At 55.5% G+C, this 19,801-nt stretch overlaps 7 protein-coding genes across 7 annotated transcripts; 2 read left to right on the top strand and 5 right to left on the bottom strand.

The window, feature by feature from the left end:
• The first annotated feature begins 408 nt into the window (after positions 1-408).
• J3D65DRAFT_616958 (uncharacterized protein) lies at positions 409-2,111 on the top strand. Its single transcript, XM_066799502.1, has 2 exons — positions 409-1,089; positions 1,148-2,111. Exons 1-2 carry the CDS (start codon positions 849-851, stop codon positions 1,984-1,986), a joined length of 1,080 nt encoding a protein of 359 aa, XP_066657866.1. The 5' UTR covers positions 409-848; the 3' UTR covers positions 1,987-2,111.
• Positions 2,112-2,132: 21 nt separating this feature from the next.
• On the top strand, positions 2,133-3,531 carry J3D65DRAFT_616955 (uncharacterized protein). Its single transcript, XM_066799501.1, has 3 exons — positions 2,133-2,656; positions 2,755-2,996; positions 3,095-3,531. The coding sequence occupies exons 1-3, from the start codon at positions 2,519-2,521 to the stop codon at positions 3,291-3,293; spliced, it is 579 nt and encodes a 192-aa protein (XP_066657865.1). The 5' UTR covers positions 2,133-2,518; the 3' UTR covers positions 3,294-3,531.
• Positions 3,532-5,448: 1,917 nt separating this feature from the next.
• On the bottom strand, positions 5,449-6,209 carry J3D65DRAFT_675117 (uncharacterized protein). The gene has a single exon (XM_066803563.1). The coding sequence runs from the start codon at positions 6,028-6,030 to the stop codon at positions 5,566-5,568; it is 465 nt and encodes a 154-aa protein (XP_066657864.1). The 5' UTR covers positions 6,031-6,209; the 3' UTR covers positions 5,449-5,565.
• Positions 6,210-8,824: 2,615 nt separating this feature from the next.
• Positions 8,825-10,068, bottom strand: J3D65DRAFT_644724 (histidine kinase-like ATPase; the record flags this gene model as incomplete). Its single annotated transcript, XM_066802168.1, has 2 exons — positions 8,825-8,941; positions 9,049-10,068. The coding sequence occupies 2 exons, from the start codon at positions 10,066-10,068 to the stop codon at positions 8,825-8,827; spliced, it is 1,137 nt and encodes a 378-aa protein (XP_066657863.1).
• Positions 10,069-10,889: 821 nt separating this feature from the next.
• On the bottom strand, positions 10,890-16,383 carry J3D65DRAFT_601029 (uncharacterized protein; the record flags this gene model as incomplete). Its single annotated transcript, XM_066798005.1, has 8 exons — positions 10,890-11,438; positions 11,487-13,646; positions 13,862-14,335; positions 14,387-15,116; positions 15,169-15,269; positions 15,334-15,989; positions 16,063-16,139; positions 16,268-16,383. The coding sequence occupies 8 exons, from the start codon at positions 16,381-16,383 to the stop codon at positions 10,890-10,892; spliced, it is 4,863 nt and encodes a 1,620-aa protein (XP_066657862.1).
• A 692-nt stretch (positions 16,384-17,075) lies between these two features.
• J3D65DRAFT_616944 (uncharacterized protein) lies at positions 17,076-18,330 on the bottom strand. The gene is made up of 2 exons (XM_066799500.1): positions 18,020-18,330; positions 17,076-17,970 (listed from the first exon to the last, which is right to left on the bottom strand). The coding sequence occupies exons 1-2, from the start codon at positions 18,102-18,104 to the stop codon at positions 17,297-17,299; spliced, it is 759 nt and encodes a 252-aa protein (XP_066657861.1). The 5' UTR covers positions 18,105-18,330; the 3' UTR covers positions 17,076-17,296.
• A 16-nt stretch (positions 18,331-18,346) lies between these two features.
• Positions 18,347-19,643, bottom strand: J3D65DRAFT_260741 (optic atrophy 3 protein-domain-containing protein). Its single transcript, XM_066794873.1, has 2 exons — positions 19,323-19,643; positions 18,347-19,269 (listed from the first exon to the last, which is right to left on the bottom strand). The coding sequence occupies exons 1-2, from the start codon at positions 19,380-19,382 to the stop codon at positions 18,589-18,591; spliced, it is 741 nt and encodes a 246-aa protein (XP_066657860.1). The 5' UTR covers positions 19,383-19,643; the 3' UTR covers positions 18,347-18,588.
• Between the last annotated feature and the right edge of the window lie 158 nt (positions 19,644-19,801).

The raw sequence follows: 19,801 nt of genomic DNA, 5'->3' as shown, positions 1-19,801 counted from the left end.
AGAGTATCTTTGAATTGCTCAAGACAACCAAATCCCAGGTTCGTCACAAATATACCTCGCGAGGCATAGGAGGCGCCAAGCCGGTACCCCTGGAGGTACCAGTACATGTAGATACATTCAAGGTCGCACGGCAATCGCGGCACATGCGTCATCTCGTCTCGTCTCGTCTCGCGCAATGACCGAGACGTGAGGATCGAAAATTGAACAGAAAGTCTCAGGAAAACCGTATGAGATCGCGAGCAAACAGCTGCCACTTACGGCAACTGCCCTAAGAAGTAAGCGAGTTTGCTAGCTCAACAGGGACCAAGCATCGAGAGGGTGGCCGGGATCCCAAGCTCGGATGCGGGCTGCTTAGGGCTATCAAGAATGGGGGCGGGGAAAGGGTGGGTGGAGGGTGCTCGAGTTCATCCCACTCTTGGCCGCCTCTGCTGCTGAGCGCGCCGTGTTCCTGTGTTGCGGGGAGCAGCAGGAGCAGGGGTGTCGCGTATCTCGAGGTGGACAACAATGGATGGGTGTGCAGGGGTCAGGTTGAAGGTGGGTTGCGTTTTGCTGACACAGCAGCGAACGCGCGAGCGCGGCCGACTATCTGGCCAGTTCAATGATGGGAGACCGATCAGTCACGCGTTGGGTAATAGTGTGGTCAAATAAGTGCGAGCGTGCTGGTATTCATTCCCGTTTGTTGGATATCAAGGCGACAGTCCGGCGAAAAACGATCTAGGACGACGGACGGACGAGACAACAACTTCGAGCTGTTTTACCTGACGCGGATTTGACCGGAATTCAGTTGGCTTGTACCATCTTTCTACTGCTGTAGCACGCACATTACCTTCATACGCACCGTCATCGTCATGGCGTCTTCTGAGCCCAACACCGCGCGCAGCCCGCCGCTGCTCGACTTCTCAGTCTTCTACTCGGAGGACCTGGCGGCCAAAAAGAAGCTAGTCGACCAGGTGCGCGACTGCTGCTTGCATAATGGGTTTTTCCAGATCATAAACCACCCCGTGCCCGTTGAGCTGCAGCAGAAGGTCATGCAGTGGAACAAGCGCTTTTTCGATTTGCCATTGGAGGTCAAGAAGAGCGTGGGGAAAGGTATTGCCAGATCACGTTTTCATGCAAAATGCAACATGCGGTGCTGATGTGTTGATAGATCTCAACACCTGGAACCGCGGCTACGAGCTGCTCCGCTCTCAGATCCTCGAAGAGGGCACGCTGCCCGAGTTGAAAGAGGGCTTCTATATTGGCGAGGAGATCCCCAAGACGCACCCTTACCACGTGAACAAGAAGCTCAACTCAGGCCCCAACGCATGGCCTTCGGAGGAGCTGCTTGCAGAAGTTGAGGATTTCAAGACGACGTGCATGTCCTACTACCACGCCGTGGTGTCGCTGGCCAAGGACATTCTCAAAGTGCTGGCGCTGACGCTGGATCTTGACGAGAGTTACTTCGGGCGCTTCAGCGACGGGGCAGTGGCCACAATGCGCCTTCTGCACTACCCGCCGACGGAGAAGGGCGACGGCGAGGAGAAGCTGCGGCGCGGCATCGGTGCGCACACGGACTTTGGCGCCGTGACGGTGCTGATGCAAGACGAGGTCGACGGCCTCCAGGTCTGGGACAAAGACGTCCAACAGTGGTTCGACGTCATGCCCGTGCCGGGCGCCTTTGTCGTCAACCTGGGCAACCTGATGATGCGCTGGAGCAACGACCGCTACATCAGCAACTTGCACCGCGTCATCAACCGCTCCGGCAAGGAGCGGTACAGCATTCCGGTCTTCTTTTCGGGAAACCCGGATTATGTCATTGATTGTCTGCCCAACTGCAAGGCCGAAGACGAACAGGCCAAGTACCCGCCAATCACGGTCGAGGAAGCTGTTGGCGGGAGCTATCGGGAGAGCTACGGGAGGGCTGAGAAGTGGAAGGAGTCGCAGAAGAAACAAGGCATTGAGAAGGCCGTGGGCGCAACGGCGGGAAATCCTGTCGCTGTTGCTTGAGTTTGCCGTTCATTTGGATATTTATTCTTGGGATGGCGCGCTTTCTGTTTGGTGTTTGGATTTAGCCGTGGCCAAACAAAATCTTCAATGGAGAACCCCGGATTTTGGTGATCATTCGCAAGTGCCACGGAGAGGTCATGGCCGCCGTAGATTTGGTCAGGATGTGACGATTTTGGTGATTTCGGTGGAGGCTGATGGTGCAGACATTGACAGCGGGCTGAAACTTTCCGAAGCCCAACCATGCGGATACTCCGTTCACCGGGGCCACGAAATTGCAAAGACAGATCAAGTGGAAGCAGAAGAATTTTGCGGGGGATGCTCGGCGACTTCAAAGCTCAGATGGAGTTGATGCTGATGAAATGCAAATTCAGAGCCTCGTGAGCGGTCGAAATTCCACCTCGAGTTGGCCCGAGCTTCGGCCCGTGATGCGCCCGATCCGGGGCCCCGTCGACGACACCCGACGAATAGCGTCACCGCCAGCTCCAACCTCACCCGTTTGGCCATTGGAGGCATCACCAACTTCCAAGGCATCATGTTCGCCGTCCGCCGCAACGCCACTCGAGCTGCGCAGACTGTCCGTGTGCAGCTCGCACGCCAACCCCGCCGCCTCGCTCACGACTCCCACTCCTCGCACGCCCACCATGATGTCCCCGCCGACGAGCCCATTGGCGTACGTCCCCGTTCCCACTCGGCCCTTGCGCAGACATACCCCTGGGAAGGAAGCAGAGGAAGGGGGCGAGCTATAGCTGACGGCGCGTGGCGCAACAGACAGGTTTCTGGCTGGTAGTCGGGCTCATCCCCGTCTCCTGGGGCATACACAAACTGGCGCAGCCAGATAAGGAGGGCAAGCTGCCGTGGCTGACGCGCACCATCGACTACTACGGCGACTGGAAGGAACAGAACTTGGCCGACCACGTTCTGCACACGCGCTTCCAGACGCAGGCCGGCTTCGACAAGAACCTCTTCTTCAACTCCAAGCCCCACGGCTACCACACCCTGCGGACGCCCGAGTACGTGCTCAGCAAACACCGCCGTCCCATTCACCACCAGACACTGTCAAAACGAGAAGAAGAAAGCGAAGGAAGCGTTGCTGATTTTGGTTATCCAGAATGTTCAACACGGGCTCCCCTTTCAACGTCCCCGCCGGCTTCAACATCGACCTGTCCAAGGTCGTCGAGCACTACGAGCGCGAAAACTACGAGGCGCAACGCCTCAAGCACGAGCAGCTCAAGAACGGCTCCATCCCCTGCGAGCAGCCCCCGCCGCGCATGGGCGACGCAAACTACCCAGCTCGCTTCCAGTCTTGATTTTGCGTGTTTGGTGCTGCTGATGGATATGGTGGGTCGGGTGGATCGGACAGCTGAAGATATTTAGAATTTTTACAGGGCCGTGCTGTCGATGAGTGACGAACCTCGTGTTGAATAGGTTCATCTGCTGGAAGTGGTAGGGGACAGGTAGGTCAGGGACTGTTTGTGATGTAGTAGAGTCTTGATTACGGGTAGACAGCGTCAATTCAATGCCGAGGGAATTGAGAGAACTGCTTGACTCATAGACCCCATCTGCAGTGCATATAGCCTCAGTGGCTCATTTTCTTTTCTTCAGCTACTCTCAACTCATCTCATGTTCCCCAATGATACCTAGAAACCGCTTGGAGCATTCACGCCTTGCACCGTCGAGAAATATCAGTAAGTACGAAAGCTCCTTGATCAGGCAATGCTAGGAGACAGGAATGCTCCTCAAGGCCACAAGACCCCGCACATTGACATCCAGTCACGTAGCATCAGAATTGGGCACGTAAGAAACCTACGTTGTTACTCCATTCAGCAAGCTAGCTAACCGCCATTCGTAAGGCCCACCTGGGACAAATCAAAGTACCTCAGACATCCATCACCAGACTCTCTTTACGCCGTCTCCGTCTCAGCCGGGAAAGTCGCGACAGCTGGAATGGTCACGCTGCTGGCCGAAAAGGGCCAGACCGACGCCGTCATGGTCTCCTCCGCAGTGGTCGCCCAGTGCATGCGACGTCCACCCTCGACGTTGAACGTGCCTTCCTGGACCACCGTGATCGTGTAGATCGGGTCCATGCCCACAGTGGTGAGGACAACGGGCTCCTCCGTGAACGCGGCGATGGGAGCAGTCGTAAGCGACGAGTCATTGAAGGAGGAGGTCTCGAACATGGTGGTCGAGGTGCTGGTGGACGCGGTCGAGATGAGCATCGCCTGCTTCATGCCTGGGTAGTAGAGCGTCCAGAAGGCCGTCGTCATGTGCTTGTACACCGCCGTCACAGTCTCCAAGGCCAAGGTGTTGGTTGGTCCGCATCCGATCGTCATTGAAACGGTATGGGTGAGAGTGGTCGGGGTGTCTGGGCGGCCAACGCCGACGACGAGCTTGCCGGCGGCACTGCTCGAGGCGGTGGGAGTCACGGCCACGTCGACCCAGGTTGCCGACGCCACGGTGGTAGTCGTGCCGTTCTCAGCAGCCAAGAGCGTGGTCAGGGTGGTCGAGTTCTCGAGCAGAGAGGTACCGTCGGCGCTCATGGAAGACATCTCGTCGCGCTTGGGGATGGCAGGAGCAGACGAGACTTGACCGAGGCCCTTGAACTGGAGCAAGCCCGCAACTTGGATCGAGGGAATAGGCGAGAAGCTGAGGATCTTGCCTTGAACATGCGTCAGCTTGAGCTCCTGAGTGAGGTGAGGCGATTTACCATCTTCGGTGTTCTGATCAAGCATAGATTCGGTACCAGGGGAAGACGTGTCGGGGACGATGCCAGCGAGGAAGAGCTCAGAAGGAGTGACCACATTTTCGATGACATGGGACGGCAGGGTCAAGTCAGAGGTGACAGTGTTGAACGCAGAATCAGCGATGGCCGGAAGCGCCATCGCGACCAAGGCGAGAACCATGCACAGCTTCATGCTTGGAAGTGAGCGATTCGGTGAGAGGGTGAGCGAACGGAAGGCTTCGAGCGCAAGGGGCCGAATCCAGAAAGGACGGAGGGATGTGGTGAAGAGTTGACAGCACAACACCGTCGACGACGATTAAATACAGGCAAGTTCGTGAGAGCGTTAAGCGAGCGCGCTAGCGACGGAAGATGTGTCGCCGGAGGCAGGCGCAGGCTCCTCGTGGCCTCGTGGAGTCCTTTCTACCCAGATTTCCGTAAGTGGAATGGCGCGGATCAAAGGTCCACGTGCTTGGGGGGCCGCTTCACGCCTCTGCATGTTCATCTGAGGATATTACACTGTCGCTAGAGGCAAAGGTCAAAGATCAGTCACCAACTTCACCAGTGCCCCCTGAGTATACGAAATCCGAGGTCCTCGAAGTCTCTGAAAGGACCGCTCAGAGAGCACCTTTTCCCAAAGGCCAGGTAAGAAGTATAGCACTTTGGAGAGCCCTCAAATGATGGAAGCAGGAAGCATGCAATTCTCTATTTAAATGCTCTTCTCATTTGCTCACAAAATGGCAGAACACAAATCCTCACAAACATCCTCCTCTTGCGCCAAAGACCCCAATTTCAACAACAAGCCAAAAGACAAACGCCACATCTTCCCTCCTCTCCAAACAGATCATCCCGTCCCTCAGCTATCAAGGCGACCACGGGAAACACTTGAGACTGGTGACGCGGCGGCCCATTCCATACGCGCCCAAGTTGGGGGTACCAGGGTTGAAGATGCTGACAGACTTGCCACGGCAGTAGTTGGTGTCATACAGCGTACACGCGCCGTACAGCTCAGGGCCGACGGACGCCATCTGGTCGTTCCAGGCGTTGCCCAGGTTGTAGCAGTAGCCCGGCGTGAACTGCTTCTCGATGCAGCGACCCTTCCAGTTCTGCTTGTCGCAGAAGTACAGCTTGATAGGCGGCGTGCGCTTGTCGTGCGTGTGCTGCTCCTCGCCACTGACGGCGTCGGTGGTGTTGAGCGGGAGCGCGGGCGCGGCGTCCTCCGTGATGTAGTCTCCCGGGACGACAACGTCGGCAGCAGGGGCGGGAGCGGCCGATACGGACGCGGCGAGCGCGACGAGAGCGACGCTGATGAGCGCTTTGGTGTACATGTTTGCTTGGTCAAATGGAGTGTGTAATTTGGTCTGTCTTGCTTTGTCAAGTCGAGGTTGTGGAGCTTGTTTACTGCAGCAGAAAGAGTGTGTGGGGTTTGAAATGAGTGTAAAGGTAGGCAGAGGAGCAGTCAACTGGCTCACTGTCGATAACAGACGAAGATCGGTGAAGATGAAGAAGAGACAAGTAGATGCCCTGACAGGATCATCGCTTTATAGCCATGCTGAAAAGTAACGATGCTTAAAATAGAACTCACCTCGAAGTGCATGCATGACACGCAGAACGCACAAAGACGGGTAGCGTTCTGGATTCTAGAGAACGATGTGGGCGTTGGCTATTGATGACCCGATTAGGAAGGTCGATGGTGGTAAACAAGCCTTTTGTCCATGTGTCGATCGAAATGGGCGCTGGAGATGAGAATGTGATCATCAATGAACAAAGAAAGACTGGAAGACAAAGCTCAAAGTGCCTTTCGGCAAGTCGAGAAGAAAGAAATGTTCGAGATGGGACGACCAGGTAAGGTACCGACGTGAGAGTTGGAAGACCGACAAGGTCCACGTTGAGGCAATATCATACCTTTTGCAAAAAAAAATGTGGTATCTAGCGAAGAGCAAAAATAGCAGAAGTGTCCAGAGCCAACACGCTGCAACGCCCTGGTTTTGGAAGAAGAGCAAATAGACCAGACCGCCCTGTCAGCAACATAGCACCGTACAAAACCTGCAAGTATCAGCCAGCAAACAAACCTACAGCACTTAAAACCGTCACGTAGCCACACTACTCGCAGCAAGCCCTGAGCCTCAGTCAATGAAAATCATCTCGTCATCCTCTGTCGCTCCAACGCTCTCACCAGAAGCGCCCTCTTCACTCTCCTCCCTCCTCTCGCGCGACAAAGCCGCTGCAACCACTTCCTCGAACACCTCCACATCAACAACACCACGGTCTTCCTTCGCCCCAACTTTCTGCACGCACGTTCTCAGTCTCGCTGCCAGCGCCGTCACAGTGTCTGGATCGGCACGACGCAGTTCCTCGCGCGCGAAACAGTCGTATGCCTCTTCTGCATCCTGCGTATAGTCGGGGTAATCGAGCTGCGGGTCAAGTCTCCGCAAATCAGCAGCGATGCTGGAGATACTGCCAGAATTCAGCGTGAGGTGCAGGTTTTGCAATCGCGCTCCGCTGGGGGTGCGCTGCAGTGGTACGTGAGCGGTGCGCGACTTGGTCCTGGTGCGTTTACGGCGGCGGTTGGAAGAACGACGGGCAGACGTGGAACCACGGTCTTCATCAGAAGGGCTTTGTTCTGTGGTTGCGTTGTTACTTGCAGGGCGAGGTCGTAGTTGTCGCGTTGGGAGACCTTGTGCGTGTGGTGAAGGTTCTCCGAGGCGCTGCCCGTGTTGGGCTGATGATTCGTCAGGCTTCTGCGGTCGTTCTGTTCTGTCGGATACTCTCCTTGGGCTTTGGGCCTCGCTCAGGGGTGTTCGATTTTCTTGGTGATCTGAATCTGTCGAGTTCAGTGGTGAAGCAGCCGCCAGTGAGTTCCTCGTCTGTCTTGCAACCTGCGGTACTTGATCAAAAGTATAATTCTGATCTATAACAGGCGGTGTGACTGCGGGAGCCTGGCGCCCTCTCATTCTTTCAGTCATGAAGTTCCGAATGTCATGATTCGGCTCACTCTCAGGATCGTTAAAGATGGGATCTGGACCATCGGCAGAGTTGTGACGCATGCCGTTGCCTTGCCATTCGGGAACGAAAGATTGGGGATTTACACGTTTGCCTGCTCGCCTCGAGTTCGTGGTTGCTGACATTGTGGGATTTTGGTGAACAATTGGGGACTTAAAAGGCTTGTTCACGCGGCCAGCAGGACGCTTCCGGCGATTTTCTGGTTGCTGTTGCTGAGTTGGTAATGAGCTGTCATTGCGAATATCAGTTCTGTTTGTGGGACGGTTGATTGCCACGAAGCCGCTCGTGGGCTGAAAGCCACTGTTCTGATTTCCTGGTCGAGCAGGGCTTGAGGGTGACACTCGTATGGATTGATGCTCACGTGGGGTTTCCGAAGACCGTCGAGAACGTCTGATGCTTTGCTCCACCTCGGAGTCGTCTCGAGCATGATCAGTTTGCTTGGGGGGCGATGACGTTTCTGGACTTGGAAGCTGTACATTTCTCAGCGGGGAGGAAAATCTTGGTGTGTTAGGTGGAGCATTCACTCGCGCTGGCGACCTTTCCCCTAAGGGCGTTGGTCGCTGTGAGAGAAGTGAGACTGGACTACTCCTCGTCGTAGGCGTGTTCATCTTGGCCATCGTCCATGGATTTGACAGAACGACGCCACTGTTCTGACCTCCAACATCGTCCATGTCTACTTCCTGAGGCTCAGGCGGACCCGGAAAGACAGTATTCTCCTGTGGATGATCTTCCATGTCGAAGTCGAACATGTTAAATTTCCAGGTCCGTCTTCTTTTCAGGGGTCGATCACTGATGCCATCTTGCTCTTCAGCTCTGCAAGGGTCACCGTCGTCAGCACTAGGTTCTGGAGTACAGTGGTCAGATTCGGCAATGGTGTGGCTTGATTCAGAGGACGGCGTTGCCACACGGGAGCCCAGTAAGATCTGGCGCTCATAGAGAAGGCTGAGTTCATCCACTTCTTTGCTCTGGTCGAAGAGAACAAGCTTTGAGGGGTCGATACCATAGTCTGATCGTATCGGGACTATGAATCCCTTTCTGCACATCGCTTCGTCCTGCATATGTTCATCCATGTTTTCGTCCTGATCAATTGGAACGACAATTGGAGCTTTGGTACTCTGGTCAGAACGTATCGGAAGTGTGAAGCCATTCGGAGGTGTTTGCTCTTGAGATGGGCTCCTTGAAATGTCCACCTGCCACGGTAATCTCCTCAGCCCAGGGGTATCTGGCGAAGGGAGGCTCTCAAGCAAGTCCATTTCGAAATCTCCGGCAGTCTCCGAGAGTTGTTGCGTGAGTTCTTCTTGTTGTTTATCCGGCAAAGCCTTTTTGAAAAAGGTTTCCACAACCCGTAAGACCAGGCCAGAGTCCACGAACAAGACGTCATCCTTTGCCGGCTCGACGTTCGGGTCGTAGGCTTCCGGCGGACACTTGATGTCCAAGCGCAGAAATGGATCCCTGAGACCTTCAAAAGCCTTTCCACTGCTCTTCAACCGCTCTTTGAAAAGTTCGGCGACCTTTTTCAGTGTTCCTTTTGATGTAGCAACCGGCCTCGAGTCAACACTCACGAATTGCCCGATGCCGACAATTTTGGTCGCATCACTGTCCGTTTTCGGTACCAAGCCCTCGACCACGAAGCCCTCATCTTCAGACACCACTAGAATGCACTGGTTCGAGCAGCCAACACCAAAGACCTTCAAGCAGGCGTCCTGCATAGAAGTCTTTCCAGGACTTGGCGCGTAGACCCAGTCGCCCCTGGCAGCACTGGCTTTGCCCTTTCCCTTGACGATTTTGAGCTGAAACCGCACCTCCGGCCTCGCCATAGCGTACGCCATCATCAGTTTCTTGATCTGTCCGATGAATCTGTCCGCGTGCTTCAACGCCGCCTGTTTGCGAACGGGAAACCTATCGAAAAAGCGCTTTGCCGTCACCGTTGTCCCCACCGGATGGCTCTTGTGGCCCGGCTGCCCCTTGAGCTCGCCATCTTTGCCAATCTCCATGACAGCTCCAACCGTCTCGCCCGCTACCCGTGTGATGATTTGGAGCGTTCCTGCGCTCTCGGCCACCGCGGCCAGCGCTTCGCCGCGGAACCCTAGGCTCGTGCCTCCGAGGCGCGCCACGTCGGCGAGGGAACGAATCTTGGACGTGCAGTGGCGTCGCGCAGCGAGTGGGCGGTCGGCTGGGGGTATGCCGTGGCCATTGTCACGAAGTTGGATCAGGTCGATGGTGTTAGCCGAGATTTCGAGGGCCAGCGACGTTGCGTGGGCATCGAGGGCATTGTCAATGAGCTCTTTGGCGACGGCCGTTGGTGATGTCAGAAGCTGTGCGGATGTAAGGACACTGCTGGTCTCAGGCGGCAAAGCGTGCATAGTAGTTGGTGGCGTCAGAGCATCGTAGGCCGCCATGGTTCCGGTCGACTTGGACGATTGCCTCTAAGAGGGTCCCATGCCGAAATGATTGACGCGAAGGAAAAGATGCGAAAAGTGTAGAGACGGCCTCGATTGGGTCCTTCGCGTGAAGAACGGGATGGCCGGAAGACGCGACGAGGTCCGGGCCCGGGAGACGCGTCAAGAGTCACCGGACCCACTTCACCCACCGATCAATGGGACCCGACGGGACCGGACGTCGCTTTAGTGACGTCACTGGGCCACCAGGAAGCTAGGTCGATTTGAAGGAACCTCACTACCAGACCACGGAAGCTACTCCAATGAAATCTCTCACCCGAATGCTTTGAAATTGGCCGTAGGAGAAACTGTGCAGTGAGCAAAGTCCAGGATGACTTACATTACCTAACCTTGCAACTCGAAATATGGCACACGGTACCTACCAGATGCATCGTTGAATTTCAAACGCCCCGTGCAAACAATTGGGCGTCAGACGCGCAGACAAAACCGAACCCAGTATTTTACAGCCAGTCCATCCACCCAGGCCGTGGTTCAAGCCACCTCGAGTAGAAAAGGCGTGAAAAAGACCTGGACAAGGGATCTGGAGAAACGGGGGTGGGGACCAAAAGGGGATAGTGAAATTCACACAGATAAAGAAAAAGAAGACTCCCATCAACCAGCCAATCAATCCTGATCCATCGTCGCCGTAAATTTGCAGTCCACCACCCATGCCTCATGTGCCCGCCGACGCCCATGACGCCCATTGTCATCATGTAATACAACAAGCGACCTGTTTGACCCCAACCTCATGAACTCGTCATTTCGACGTCGTCGTCTCCTTTCGGCTCGCCATCCGCAGCTTTGGAGCCAGACTCAACCAGCTTCACGAATTTGGCCTTCCGGGAGTCGACGACGTCTTTATCAAGGTCCTTCATCCAAGCGTTGTTCATCACGAGCTTCTCGTGAGCCAAGTTGGACCGGTTTTCCTTGACCTGCTCCATCTCGGCCGCGCCGTCCTTGCCACCGCTGCGCGCTCGGTCGTTCTTAACCAAATACTCGAACGAGCCAGGCTCAAAGACGATGTGGAACCTTTCCAGACTGATGCGGATGACCAGGCTTTCTTGGCTCCGGTTGATCTCGTCGAAGCGTTCCTCATGGTCTTCGTCGTCGCCAGGAATGTCCCGTCTAAGGACCGGCCACCGAACACGACCATGAGGTACGCCTTCAGTTGGAGCGATGCGGGTGTAGGATGAGAGATAGGCTCGCCATTTTTGCTCATGGCTGGCCTGTTTAGCATCGAAGGTGGGTTCTTCGCGTTTGAAGATCATCACGCGAGCAATGGAGTTCGGTTTGTTCTGCTCACGTCAGCAAGTGATCAATGCAACCGAAAAGGCACGACTCACATAAATGATCTTATATACGTCGCCATCCTTCGAGTACTTCTCAACTGTCCTCCGGTAGTTGAGCTCAGCGTCGTGAGTTGTCTCCTCCAGAGCACGGTCCTTGCGGAAGAGCTGGTAGATGTCGTAGGTCTTGTCCTTGGAATCGCTGCTGAGAAGAGCGATCGCAAACCTTACCAAAGAGCTGAGGAGCTTGTCAAATGAGTAGAGCTGCCACCCAGTTTGGAGGTAGTACCGTCTGAGCGTCTCTTCAATCTGCCCGAGCTCAATCTCACCCTTGATCTGGTCCATGAACATTTCCAAGACCTGCTGATAGAAGTTGGCCGTCGGTGAGGTGTCGCGGAAGAAGTCCTCAGGACGCTTGTCAATGAGGTTGAGATCCAGGGCAGGCTTGGTCTGTTGCGCCCTCTCGACGAGCTCATGCACCTGGTCTTCATTTCTTTTGAGATTCGCCAGGCGCTCGTAGAGAATGACGAACATCCGGAAGAAGCAATAGATCGGGAGGTTGCAGTACATGTTATACGTATCCCGCCTGTAAGGACAGTCGGGGGCGATGTCCTGGACGTCCATTATATTGCCGTCGATGGGGTGCTCCAGCCAACGATCCGAGTTAACATTGCTGGTCTGCGGAGCTTCTGCGTCATCTGCCATCTCCTCGTCGCCCGCTGACCCCGCCTCGGGAGTGCTACCGCGGCTGCCAGAGGCGACGCTGTCGTCGGCGTCTTTGCGAGAAGTCTTGCCGCTCCGGCCGGGGTCAAGAACTCCACGGCGGAGATCTTGGTTCTTCCCATTCACCTTGTATCCGCGACGCGAAGGTTCCTCAGTTCCACCCATCTCGTCATCTGTGTAGTCGGATTGTGGAGACCCAATGGCGTGGTCAAACTTTTGTGCGTCCAAGCCAAAGAAGAGAGGGACAAACTCTTTGACAAACGTGTAGAGGCGGTGGGATTCGGCAGAGTTGCTGTTCTCCGCATGCATCAGGAGCAATCGCGAGGCATCCAGAAGAACATCAACATCGCCGAAGGAATATTCGAACTGATACTTTGGCACGGGAAGACCTTGCACCTCGCGTTGGCGCTTCTGCTCTTCGTACTTGACCTGAATCTCGTTCTGCAGGGTCTTAGCCTGGAATTGACGCTTGTCGGCGGCCTTTGCGCTAGCGCTCTGATGGTCCAAGCTTTTCCAGAAAATCCTCTGGGTCTGCTCACGCCACACCTTCTCCCACTCTCGCTGAGCGGCTTTCCATTCCTCCAATTTTTGTTTCATACGATTGAGGAGGACTGGAATGACGGTATAGGGTGTGGCAAAGAGATGCTCGATGACTGCATTACCCCGCTCGCGATTGTAAATCTTGTAGATGACCCTTTTGAAGATGGTCTCGCTCTGGCCGCCTAGGTTGGGCGGAAGCTTGAAGGCAATCCTTTCCTCGGGACTCATGTTGATGAGCTGCTGAGCAATGGGCTCTAGCTGTTGAATGGTCCGCACGCATGCTTCAATGGTATGATCGTAGTCATGGCGCTCCTCTTCAATCCTGTGCAAGCCTTCTTCAAACTGATTCTTGCGGTGAGCCACGAACCCGCTGTCTTCGGAAGCCCAGGTTGGATGAGAAGCCCATTCGTCGTTCAAGACCGAGTGGCACAGCTCGTCGCGACCACTGCAAGGCCGCATCTTCTCCGCACGAGGCAGCTGGCGGTAACTTGGACCCAGACCACGACAATTGGACAGAGCGACTCGGCCACTCGGAGGCTTGGGACGGTTCTCAAGCTTGTCTTCTTCCTTTTCGAATTCCAAGAATTTCCGGAACCAATTCATGAGCTCGGGATTACCACCAATGAAGGACTGCGCACGGTGCAGCAGTAGCGACTTGTCAATGAGATCGTTGGAGAAGAGATTGCACAGCTTGAGGAACTCGTTCATGGTGTTCTTGTTGCTGATGTACTTCTTGACGCGGTCGAAGAAGGCAAGCTCGTCGGACTGCGCGGCGAGCGTCGTCGTAGGCGGCAACGGTTCCGGTGGAGCAGGAGTCAACGTCGGAGAAACGGCTGGGCCATCGGCGATGCCTGGTTGCTTGGCACCATGTTGCTTGGGTCGCTTTGAAGGAAAATGCATTAGCGATGATTGAGCTGCTGTAAATGCAGCTAAGGGACACGGGGGATTGGAAGTCTAGTAAACCAGGCAGCCCACAGCCTTGCATGGCATGAGAAGTGTACGCGAAGAAAGATGAGGTGAGAGGGCTCGGGGAAGGTGGGTAAAGATGGCCGTTTGTAGTCAAGGAGTTGTATGAAGAGCAGAGCAAAGCAGAGCAAAGCAGAGCAAAGCAGGGAAACCGAGTGAAGTTGATCCGTGCGTTCAGTCAGAGCAAACAAGAAGACACTTACCTTGGCCATGCCAGTTCCCAATGGGAGACCACCTCTCTGACCACCAGCAGGTCCATCCGTTGGCATAGAAGTCGGCATCACTGTTGAGCTGGCTACAGTCCCCTGTCTGTCACCCCGTTTTCTCTTGTTGTCGCGACTTGCGCTTGGAGTGGGAGCGAAGTTGCCAACAGGAGGCAAACGCCCAGGACCCTGCTCATTCCTGGGAGTATGGTGCATTTGAGGAGTTCCACCGGGCTCTCCGCGGACATTGCTGAACATGTATTGCTCTTCCGCTTGCTGTCTTGCCTGAGCTGCTCGGTGCTGAGCAGCGGATTCTGGCAGAAACTGTTTGAAATCCTCGAGCAGATCAGGGGCCGAGTTGAAGAGCTGAGTGACCTGAGCGTAGACATCTTGTATCGGTTTCGATTCCCGCTGGTAGGTCTGGAGTATCTCCAAGAATTGCTTGTAGATGTCGGGTTGGGTCGCGAAGCGATTCTAGCTCGTATGTTAGCTTCATCAGCATTTCAATTCCAACTCAATACGCACCTTGATCTTGTTCACGTAACTTATCGCGTGATTGAACTCGACAGGACCCTTCTTGTCCAGCCCGGCTGGTGCGCCAGCTTGCTGGCCCATGGGGCCAACGCCGTTCATGTTTTGGCCTCCCATCTGGTTGGGGACTCCACCTGGTGCAGACATAAGGTCAGGCCTGTTCAGCATGCCCGTCGCAGCTGATACAGCGTTGCTCAACTGGGACACACCTCTCTGCTCTTGTTGATGCGCAAGCGCGGCAGCAGTCATTGCAGCTTGTTGTTGCTCTCGCACGTGCATGTCCGGAGAAATTGGCGCTTGGTTGCTTTGACCTTGCTGAGGAGGAAAGTGAGCCTGTCCAACCGGGCGACTGGGACTGAAAACGTCCGCTGCACCTGCCCCCTGTTGCTGGGGTTGCTGCTGAGCTTGAGGTTGCTGAGTCGATGATTGCTGGGCCCACGCCGCTATGGGCCCGCGAGAGTTTGCCTCGTAAAACTGCTTCTCGGCATTATTTGCGCCATCGCCGTTGACTGGCACACTGCGAGGATTTGAAAGCGGACGAGGGACAGGCATCGAAGACACCGTGGTTCCCATTGGCGTAGTGACCCTGATTGCATTCGGGTCGCCGCCCGTTCCACACTCAATCTTGTAACCCGGTGGAAGAAACGTGTTGAAGCCTTGGATGAGGTTCGGATGTCCCGCGAAAAGCGTCGAAACACGCTCGATCACACCCGGGGTATCAATTCTGCCATTCGCACTTCAGCAATTTTCTCACGACGGTGTCAAGGGTGACTCACGCTCCACTCTTAAAGTCTTTCATGATGTCCAAGAACTTGTTGTACACATCGGGGTGGTCATGGAACTGAACTTTTACTTGATCGAGGTAGCTCAACGCGTCCTTTGACAAATTAGTACCTTGCTCGTATGGGCTGTACACAACCAAGCATGCAGATTCAACTCACATTCAGGATGGGCTGCTGTCCTTGTCCCATAGCCAAGGACTGTTGCATGCCCGGAGGACCTCCAAATGGCACCATGAGGCTTTGTTGGGCTCCCTGAACTGGGTGTTGCATGCGAGGACCACCGTCATTTTGTTGTTGACCAGGACCAGAGCCAAATATGGCGGCAGGTCCGTTCGGCCCAGCCATGGAAGATGGGAGGGAGTTTGGCCCCATTTGAGACGAGTTGCCCAGTATGCCGTTTGGGCCGTGCATGGCACGCACCTGTGGCCCTACAGCCACTGGCTGATGCAGGTGGACAGAGCCAGCGTGGTTCTCGTGCGTGGCCTGCTCGGCTTGCTGGCGCTCTTGGATCTCGCGATCCCGATGCTCCTGCATGACCGCCTCCTCTGCACGTCTGTCGTCCCTAATGTCTCTCCCCCGCTCCGTGTTCTCCTGTGATCCGTGGGCCAGCTGCTGCTGTTGTATTTGACCGATCCCGGGAAGGGAGTATCCAGGCCCTTGCGGCGCGGCTTGATGTGCCTGCGGTCCGACGCCTGGGTCTTGAGAGGAGGGTGTTAACCGTGACGTCTGCGCAGGCGAAGCTTGTGACGATTGGTTCAGACCTGCGAGACCGGGCAGGTTGTGCCCCGACTGTTGATTCGGCGAAAAGAAGGGCGCTGGATAAAGACGGTGTTAGGACTTGATTTGGATATGCAACAACATAGCTGGTGGTGCTTCAATTTTGCTTACCGTTGGGAGGAGGAAGGACAGTTCCGCCACCCTGCGCAGAAACTTGCTGCGGAGGCTGTTGGTTGGGAGGGTTTGAGCTGCAGGACAACGACGTTAGCTTCATGACATGAAGAGCTGCCGAGCTCCAGTGTGGATGTCGAGTCTTGCAGCATCCAAACTCCAGGCTGCGTCTGCCCAGCTGACCGTGTGTAGAGGAAGCGCTTACCCAAACCCACCCATAGGACGGGAAGCGTGCGCCTGCGCCTGTTCATTGTTTTGAGATGCACCAGCGCCACCCTGGGCATGCGATGGAGGCCAGCTCTCGCGATTCGCTGGATTCATGGCGATGCGACAGGAGTCGAGAGTGGTGATCGACGCGCACACGTCGTTGCGACGAGGGTCTCGATAGGAGAAGAAAGAGTAAAGTCAGCCTTTGGATGACATGTGCCCCCAGAATCGGAGCTCGGCCAGGCAAGAGGCAGCGGTTTTGACGAGTGCTGGAGCTTGCAGTGTGGACGTGTGCGAGGGCTGGCAAACGAATCCGGACGTCGAAAGCGACAGAGGTCACCGGCGTAAAGGATGTGGCGACCCTAACTGGACAGTCTCAAGGGCCCGTACATGCGCGAGAGACCGCTGAGTAGCGATGTCAGTATGGGCGTGCAGGTTGGGTTGGCGGCTTGGAGCAATGGTGGGCTAGCTTGTGGTAGAAAGAGTCCAGTCGCGCATCCACCGCGCGGGCCATTCCGTTCGCTCGGCACAGAGGAAACTCCGATGACGCATTGCCTAAACGGGCTCAACCAACCGGGGCCGGTCCACGTGAGGCGGTGACGAGCACAGGAACCACGGGAGCCCACCAACCGAACGCTTCACGCGGGCATTTTGCTCTGAGTCTGGCACTTCATGCTCGGAATCATCACCTGCACGTCTAATCCAGCTGATGGGCTCCCAGACTTTGGAATGAGAACGGCACAAGGCTCTACTTCACCGAGCACCACCAACAAAACGCCGTAACCCCCACGTCACACGTTCAATTGCACGCATCTCATTGGCTACCCTCAGTTTTCCCTGTCCAGCACCTCTCCCCTTGACTCCTGTCCACAGCCTCAATTCCCACTTCAACCTGAACTTCCATCATGGCCTTGACCAGTTCCTCCATCGGTTGACTTGCGCATATTCTTCATAGCTTCGACTCCCACCATGGCCCTGTGCCAATGTCCGTGGAATTGAGAAATTATCAAACTTCCTCGCCAGCATGCTACTCGGCAACCCACTCGGTGCGCCAAAAGTCGATGGTGTTTTGCGCATTCTCTTCTCCCATCTCTTCCACCATCTTTCCCCAGGCCTCCCGGCATGCAGGATCATTCGGGTCTGCCGTTGCTGCAGCGGCAATGTCCTTCAGACTAGGAAACATGTCTGTCAAGGCAATGACTGCGTCTCCTGGGAGAGGTCCGATGCCAGCGGTGCAGTGCGGGAGAATGTCGAGTGCTGCCTCGCTGAGAGGGCGACTGGGTGGACGAGTCGGTTGCGGATTCTCGAGGTGGCGCATATATGATCCCAAGAGTGACTCCAATCCTGAGATCGCTGGGACTGGGAGGATTGGCGGGGTCGAGCTCGAGCTGTCGTCCAACGCTCCCTTCAGGCGGTGGTAGGCATCCATGGCAGCATGGGATCCGTGGCACGGGCCGGGACGCACGACCGTGATTCTTTCAGTCGTGAGTTGGATGCTCTGACGTTGGGCCTCGTCAGGGTGCAGCAAGAACAGAATGACCGCATGAGTGCCACCGTTCAAGGTCGAAAAGCGATGGATTCGCTCGAGTGTGGATGGAAGGCGGTCCGCTTTCACCGATCGAGGCGAGAGGAGCAGGACCAGGAGATGGCCTTGTTGGGATGGCAAGGGAACGGCAAGATCATGGGTCTCAAGTGCGTTCTCTGGCTGGAGTGAGCAAGCTGACTGCTGATGAGCGTCATTTTGACGTACCCTGAAGACGCCAGCCGGTCGAAGCTGTGACAACCGGGATGACTGAGGCAGCTGACGGACGGCGTCGAAGACTGCTGCAGAACATGGTGGATTGTGGGTGAAGCTCTGAGTAGTTAGGATTGTGGCTCTCTGACTTGGGCAGTGAGGATGTAGAAGGAGAGTGTGAACTGCCAGGCGAAGGTAAGATATCTGCAGCCCTGACGGTTCGTCACAAGCTGTCTTCTAGGAAATGCTTCTCGTGTCTGCACGTGGCCTACCGTCAACGCGGCTTCCATGGGTCAACCTACACTGCTTCATGTGTCAGATGCTTAGGGCACGGATTGAGTGATTCTCTACATGATAAGAGCTCTGTCACAAAATGAGACGCTCTGAGAGCCATGTCCAGTCTTTGGTCCAATATACAAAGACAGATATTACACACGAAAATCCAAGTTTTGCCAACAAACGCCCAAGTTCTAAAAGGTTTTCTACAGCGCGTGTTGTCGCGCGATCAATTCGGGTATCGAGGAGATAGTTGAACGCGAAGAGGGACGTCGGTCGGTGCAATTGCGTATCCAGAAATCGAGTTGTCATGGCTTTTGAGCAGATCCGGCATTTTTCGAGTCTGCAGGCTTAGCTTCTGCGCGGGTTTTACTCTCAGAGGCATCAGAAGCTGCAGGCTGTTCTTCTGTCTTGGCTGGCCGCGATTTCGATTCGACGGCCGGTCCCTTGTTTTCCCTGGCGCTGTTTGAAGGAAGTACGGAGGCAATCTGAGTCTTCAGCGCGAGGATTTCGTCCTTTAGCTCCTGGTTCTTGCTCTGGAGCTCCTCAAGCTTGTCGTCTACCTCATCCCGACGGCCGCTCGCCTTCTTCCTCGATCTCCACTGTTCAAATACTATGACGGCACCGGCAACCAAGAACATGAACGTCTCGGATATGAAGGTGGCCCCCATGTCAATAGCCTTGGCTTCCGACAGCGGCCGCACCTTGACGGGCCTCGAAGACTTTTCCTTCATGAGCTGCTCTTTTGTCTTTTTGAGTGCTTCCTCGTCCGCCTTGGCCTCCGCTTCGGTCTTGACAGTTGGGCCTTGGGCAGCGCGGCGTTTGGCTTCGGCTTCCTTGAGTTCCCGTTGTATTTGCTTCTCGATGACGACCGGGTCTTGGAGCAGGCCGACGCGCCACCGCACGTCTAGCCGGTGCAAGCCTTGAGCGAGCTGGACACATCGTCGGCGAAAGGCTTCGTGGTCGCGGGCATTGCGCTTGATGGTGTTCTGGGGCAATGGGTTAGCTACAATGCAAGCTTTACCAGGATGACATCACTGACAGCAATCGGTTTTGCCAGAGTCCTTATAAACAGCGAGCCAATCTTGAGGCTCAGCGACATGGCTGCTGAGGCTGGTGGAGGGACTCGGTGCACGCCGGGGTTGGATGTTGAAGAATGGTTCTAGCAGGCCATGAAGTCGTCAGACAGGGTTCTAGGCGATTGAGTCAAGACAGTCGGTCCTTGCCTTGAAGCCTGTCGCTGACGCTGCGCCATGGTGGGAGCTCGTGGTTGCGGGTCCGGGTCTGGGTCTGACGGAGCGTGCTCGGGCCTGCATTACTGCCGTGGGTGCCGTGCCAAAGCGCCGATGCAGCATTTGAGGTAGCCGGTCTCTCCTGCTGCCAGGCGCGACGCGACGACGATTTGCAGAAGGCGCATCGAGAAGGGGGCGAGCAAACTTTGGCCGACGGATCCAAGTCCTCCTCCATCAGCAGCAGAAGCTAGCACACGACGATACCACAGCGCCCATCTTCAGCAATCCA

The sequence above is a fragment of the Phyllosticta citribraziliensis genome, assembly GCF_038025025.1.
Source record: "Phyllosticta citribraziliensis strain CPC 17464 chromosome Unknown J3D65scaffold_3, whole genome shotgun sequence".
In the NCBI taxonomy this organism is placed as follows: Eukaryota; Fungi; Ascomycota; class Dothideomycetes; order Botryosphaeriales; family Phyllostictaceae; genus Phyllosticta; species Phyllosticta citribraziliensis.
The sequence above is the reverse complement of the archived record's forward strand: the minus strand, read 5'-3'. Positions and strand labels throughout refer to the sequence as shown.

Bases quoted from the DNA above. Each gene is read 5' to 3' on its own strand.
- J3D65DRAFT_616958 (XM_066799502.1), top strand. From the start codon at position 849: ATGGCGTCTTCTGAGCCCAACACCGCGCGCAGCCCGCCGCTGCTCGAC. The intron at 1,090-1,147 runs GTATTGCCAGAT...ATGTGTTGATAG, and splicing joins CAAGAAGAGCGTGGGGAAAG to ATCTCAACACCTGGAACCGC.
- J3D65DRAFT_616955 (XM_066799501.1), top strand. From the start codon at position 2,519: ATGTTCGCCGTCCGCCGCAACGCCACTCGAGCTGCGCAGACTGTCCGT. The intron at 2,657-2,754 runs GTACGTCCCCGT...GTGGCGCAACAG, and splicing joins CCGCCGACGAGCCCATTGGC to ACAGGTTTCTGGCTGGTAGT. The intron at 2,997-3,094 runs GTACGTGCTCAG...TTGGTTATCCAG, and splicing joins CACACCCTGCGGACGCCCGA to AATGTTCAACACGGGCTCCC.
- J3D65DRAFT_675117 (XM_066803563.1), bottom strand. From the start codon at position 6,030: ATGTACACCAAAGCGCTCATCAGCGTCGCTCTCGTCGCGCTCGCCGCG.
- J3D65DRAFT_616944 (XM_066799500.1), bottom strand. From the start codon at position 18,104: ATGTTCTGCAGCAGTCTTCGACGCCGTCCGTCAGCTGCCTCAGTCATC. The intron at 17,971-18,019 runs GTACGTCAAAAT...CACTCCAGCCAG, and splicing joins GACCGGCTGGCGTCTTCAGG to AGAACGCACTTGAGACCCAT.
- J3D65DRAFT_260741 (XM_066794873.1), bottom strand. From the start codon at position 19,382: ATGTCGCTGAGCCTCAAGATTGGCTCGCTGTTTATAAGGACTCTGGCA. The intron at 19,270-19,322 runs GTCAGTGATGTC...CCATTGCCCCAG, and splicing joins CTCTGGCAAAACCGATTGCT to AACACCATCAAGCGCAATGC.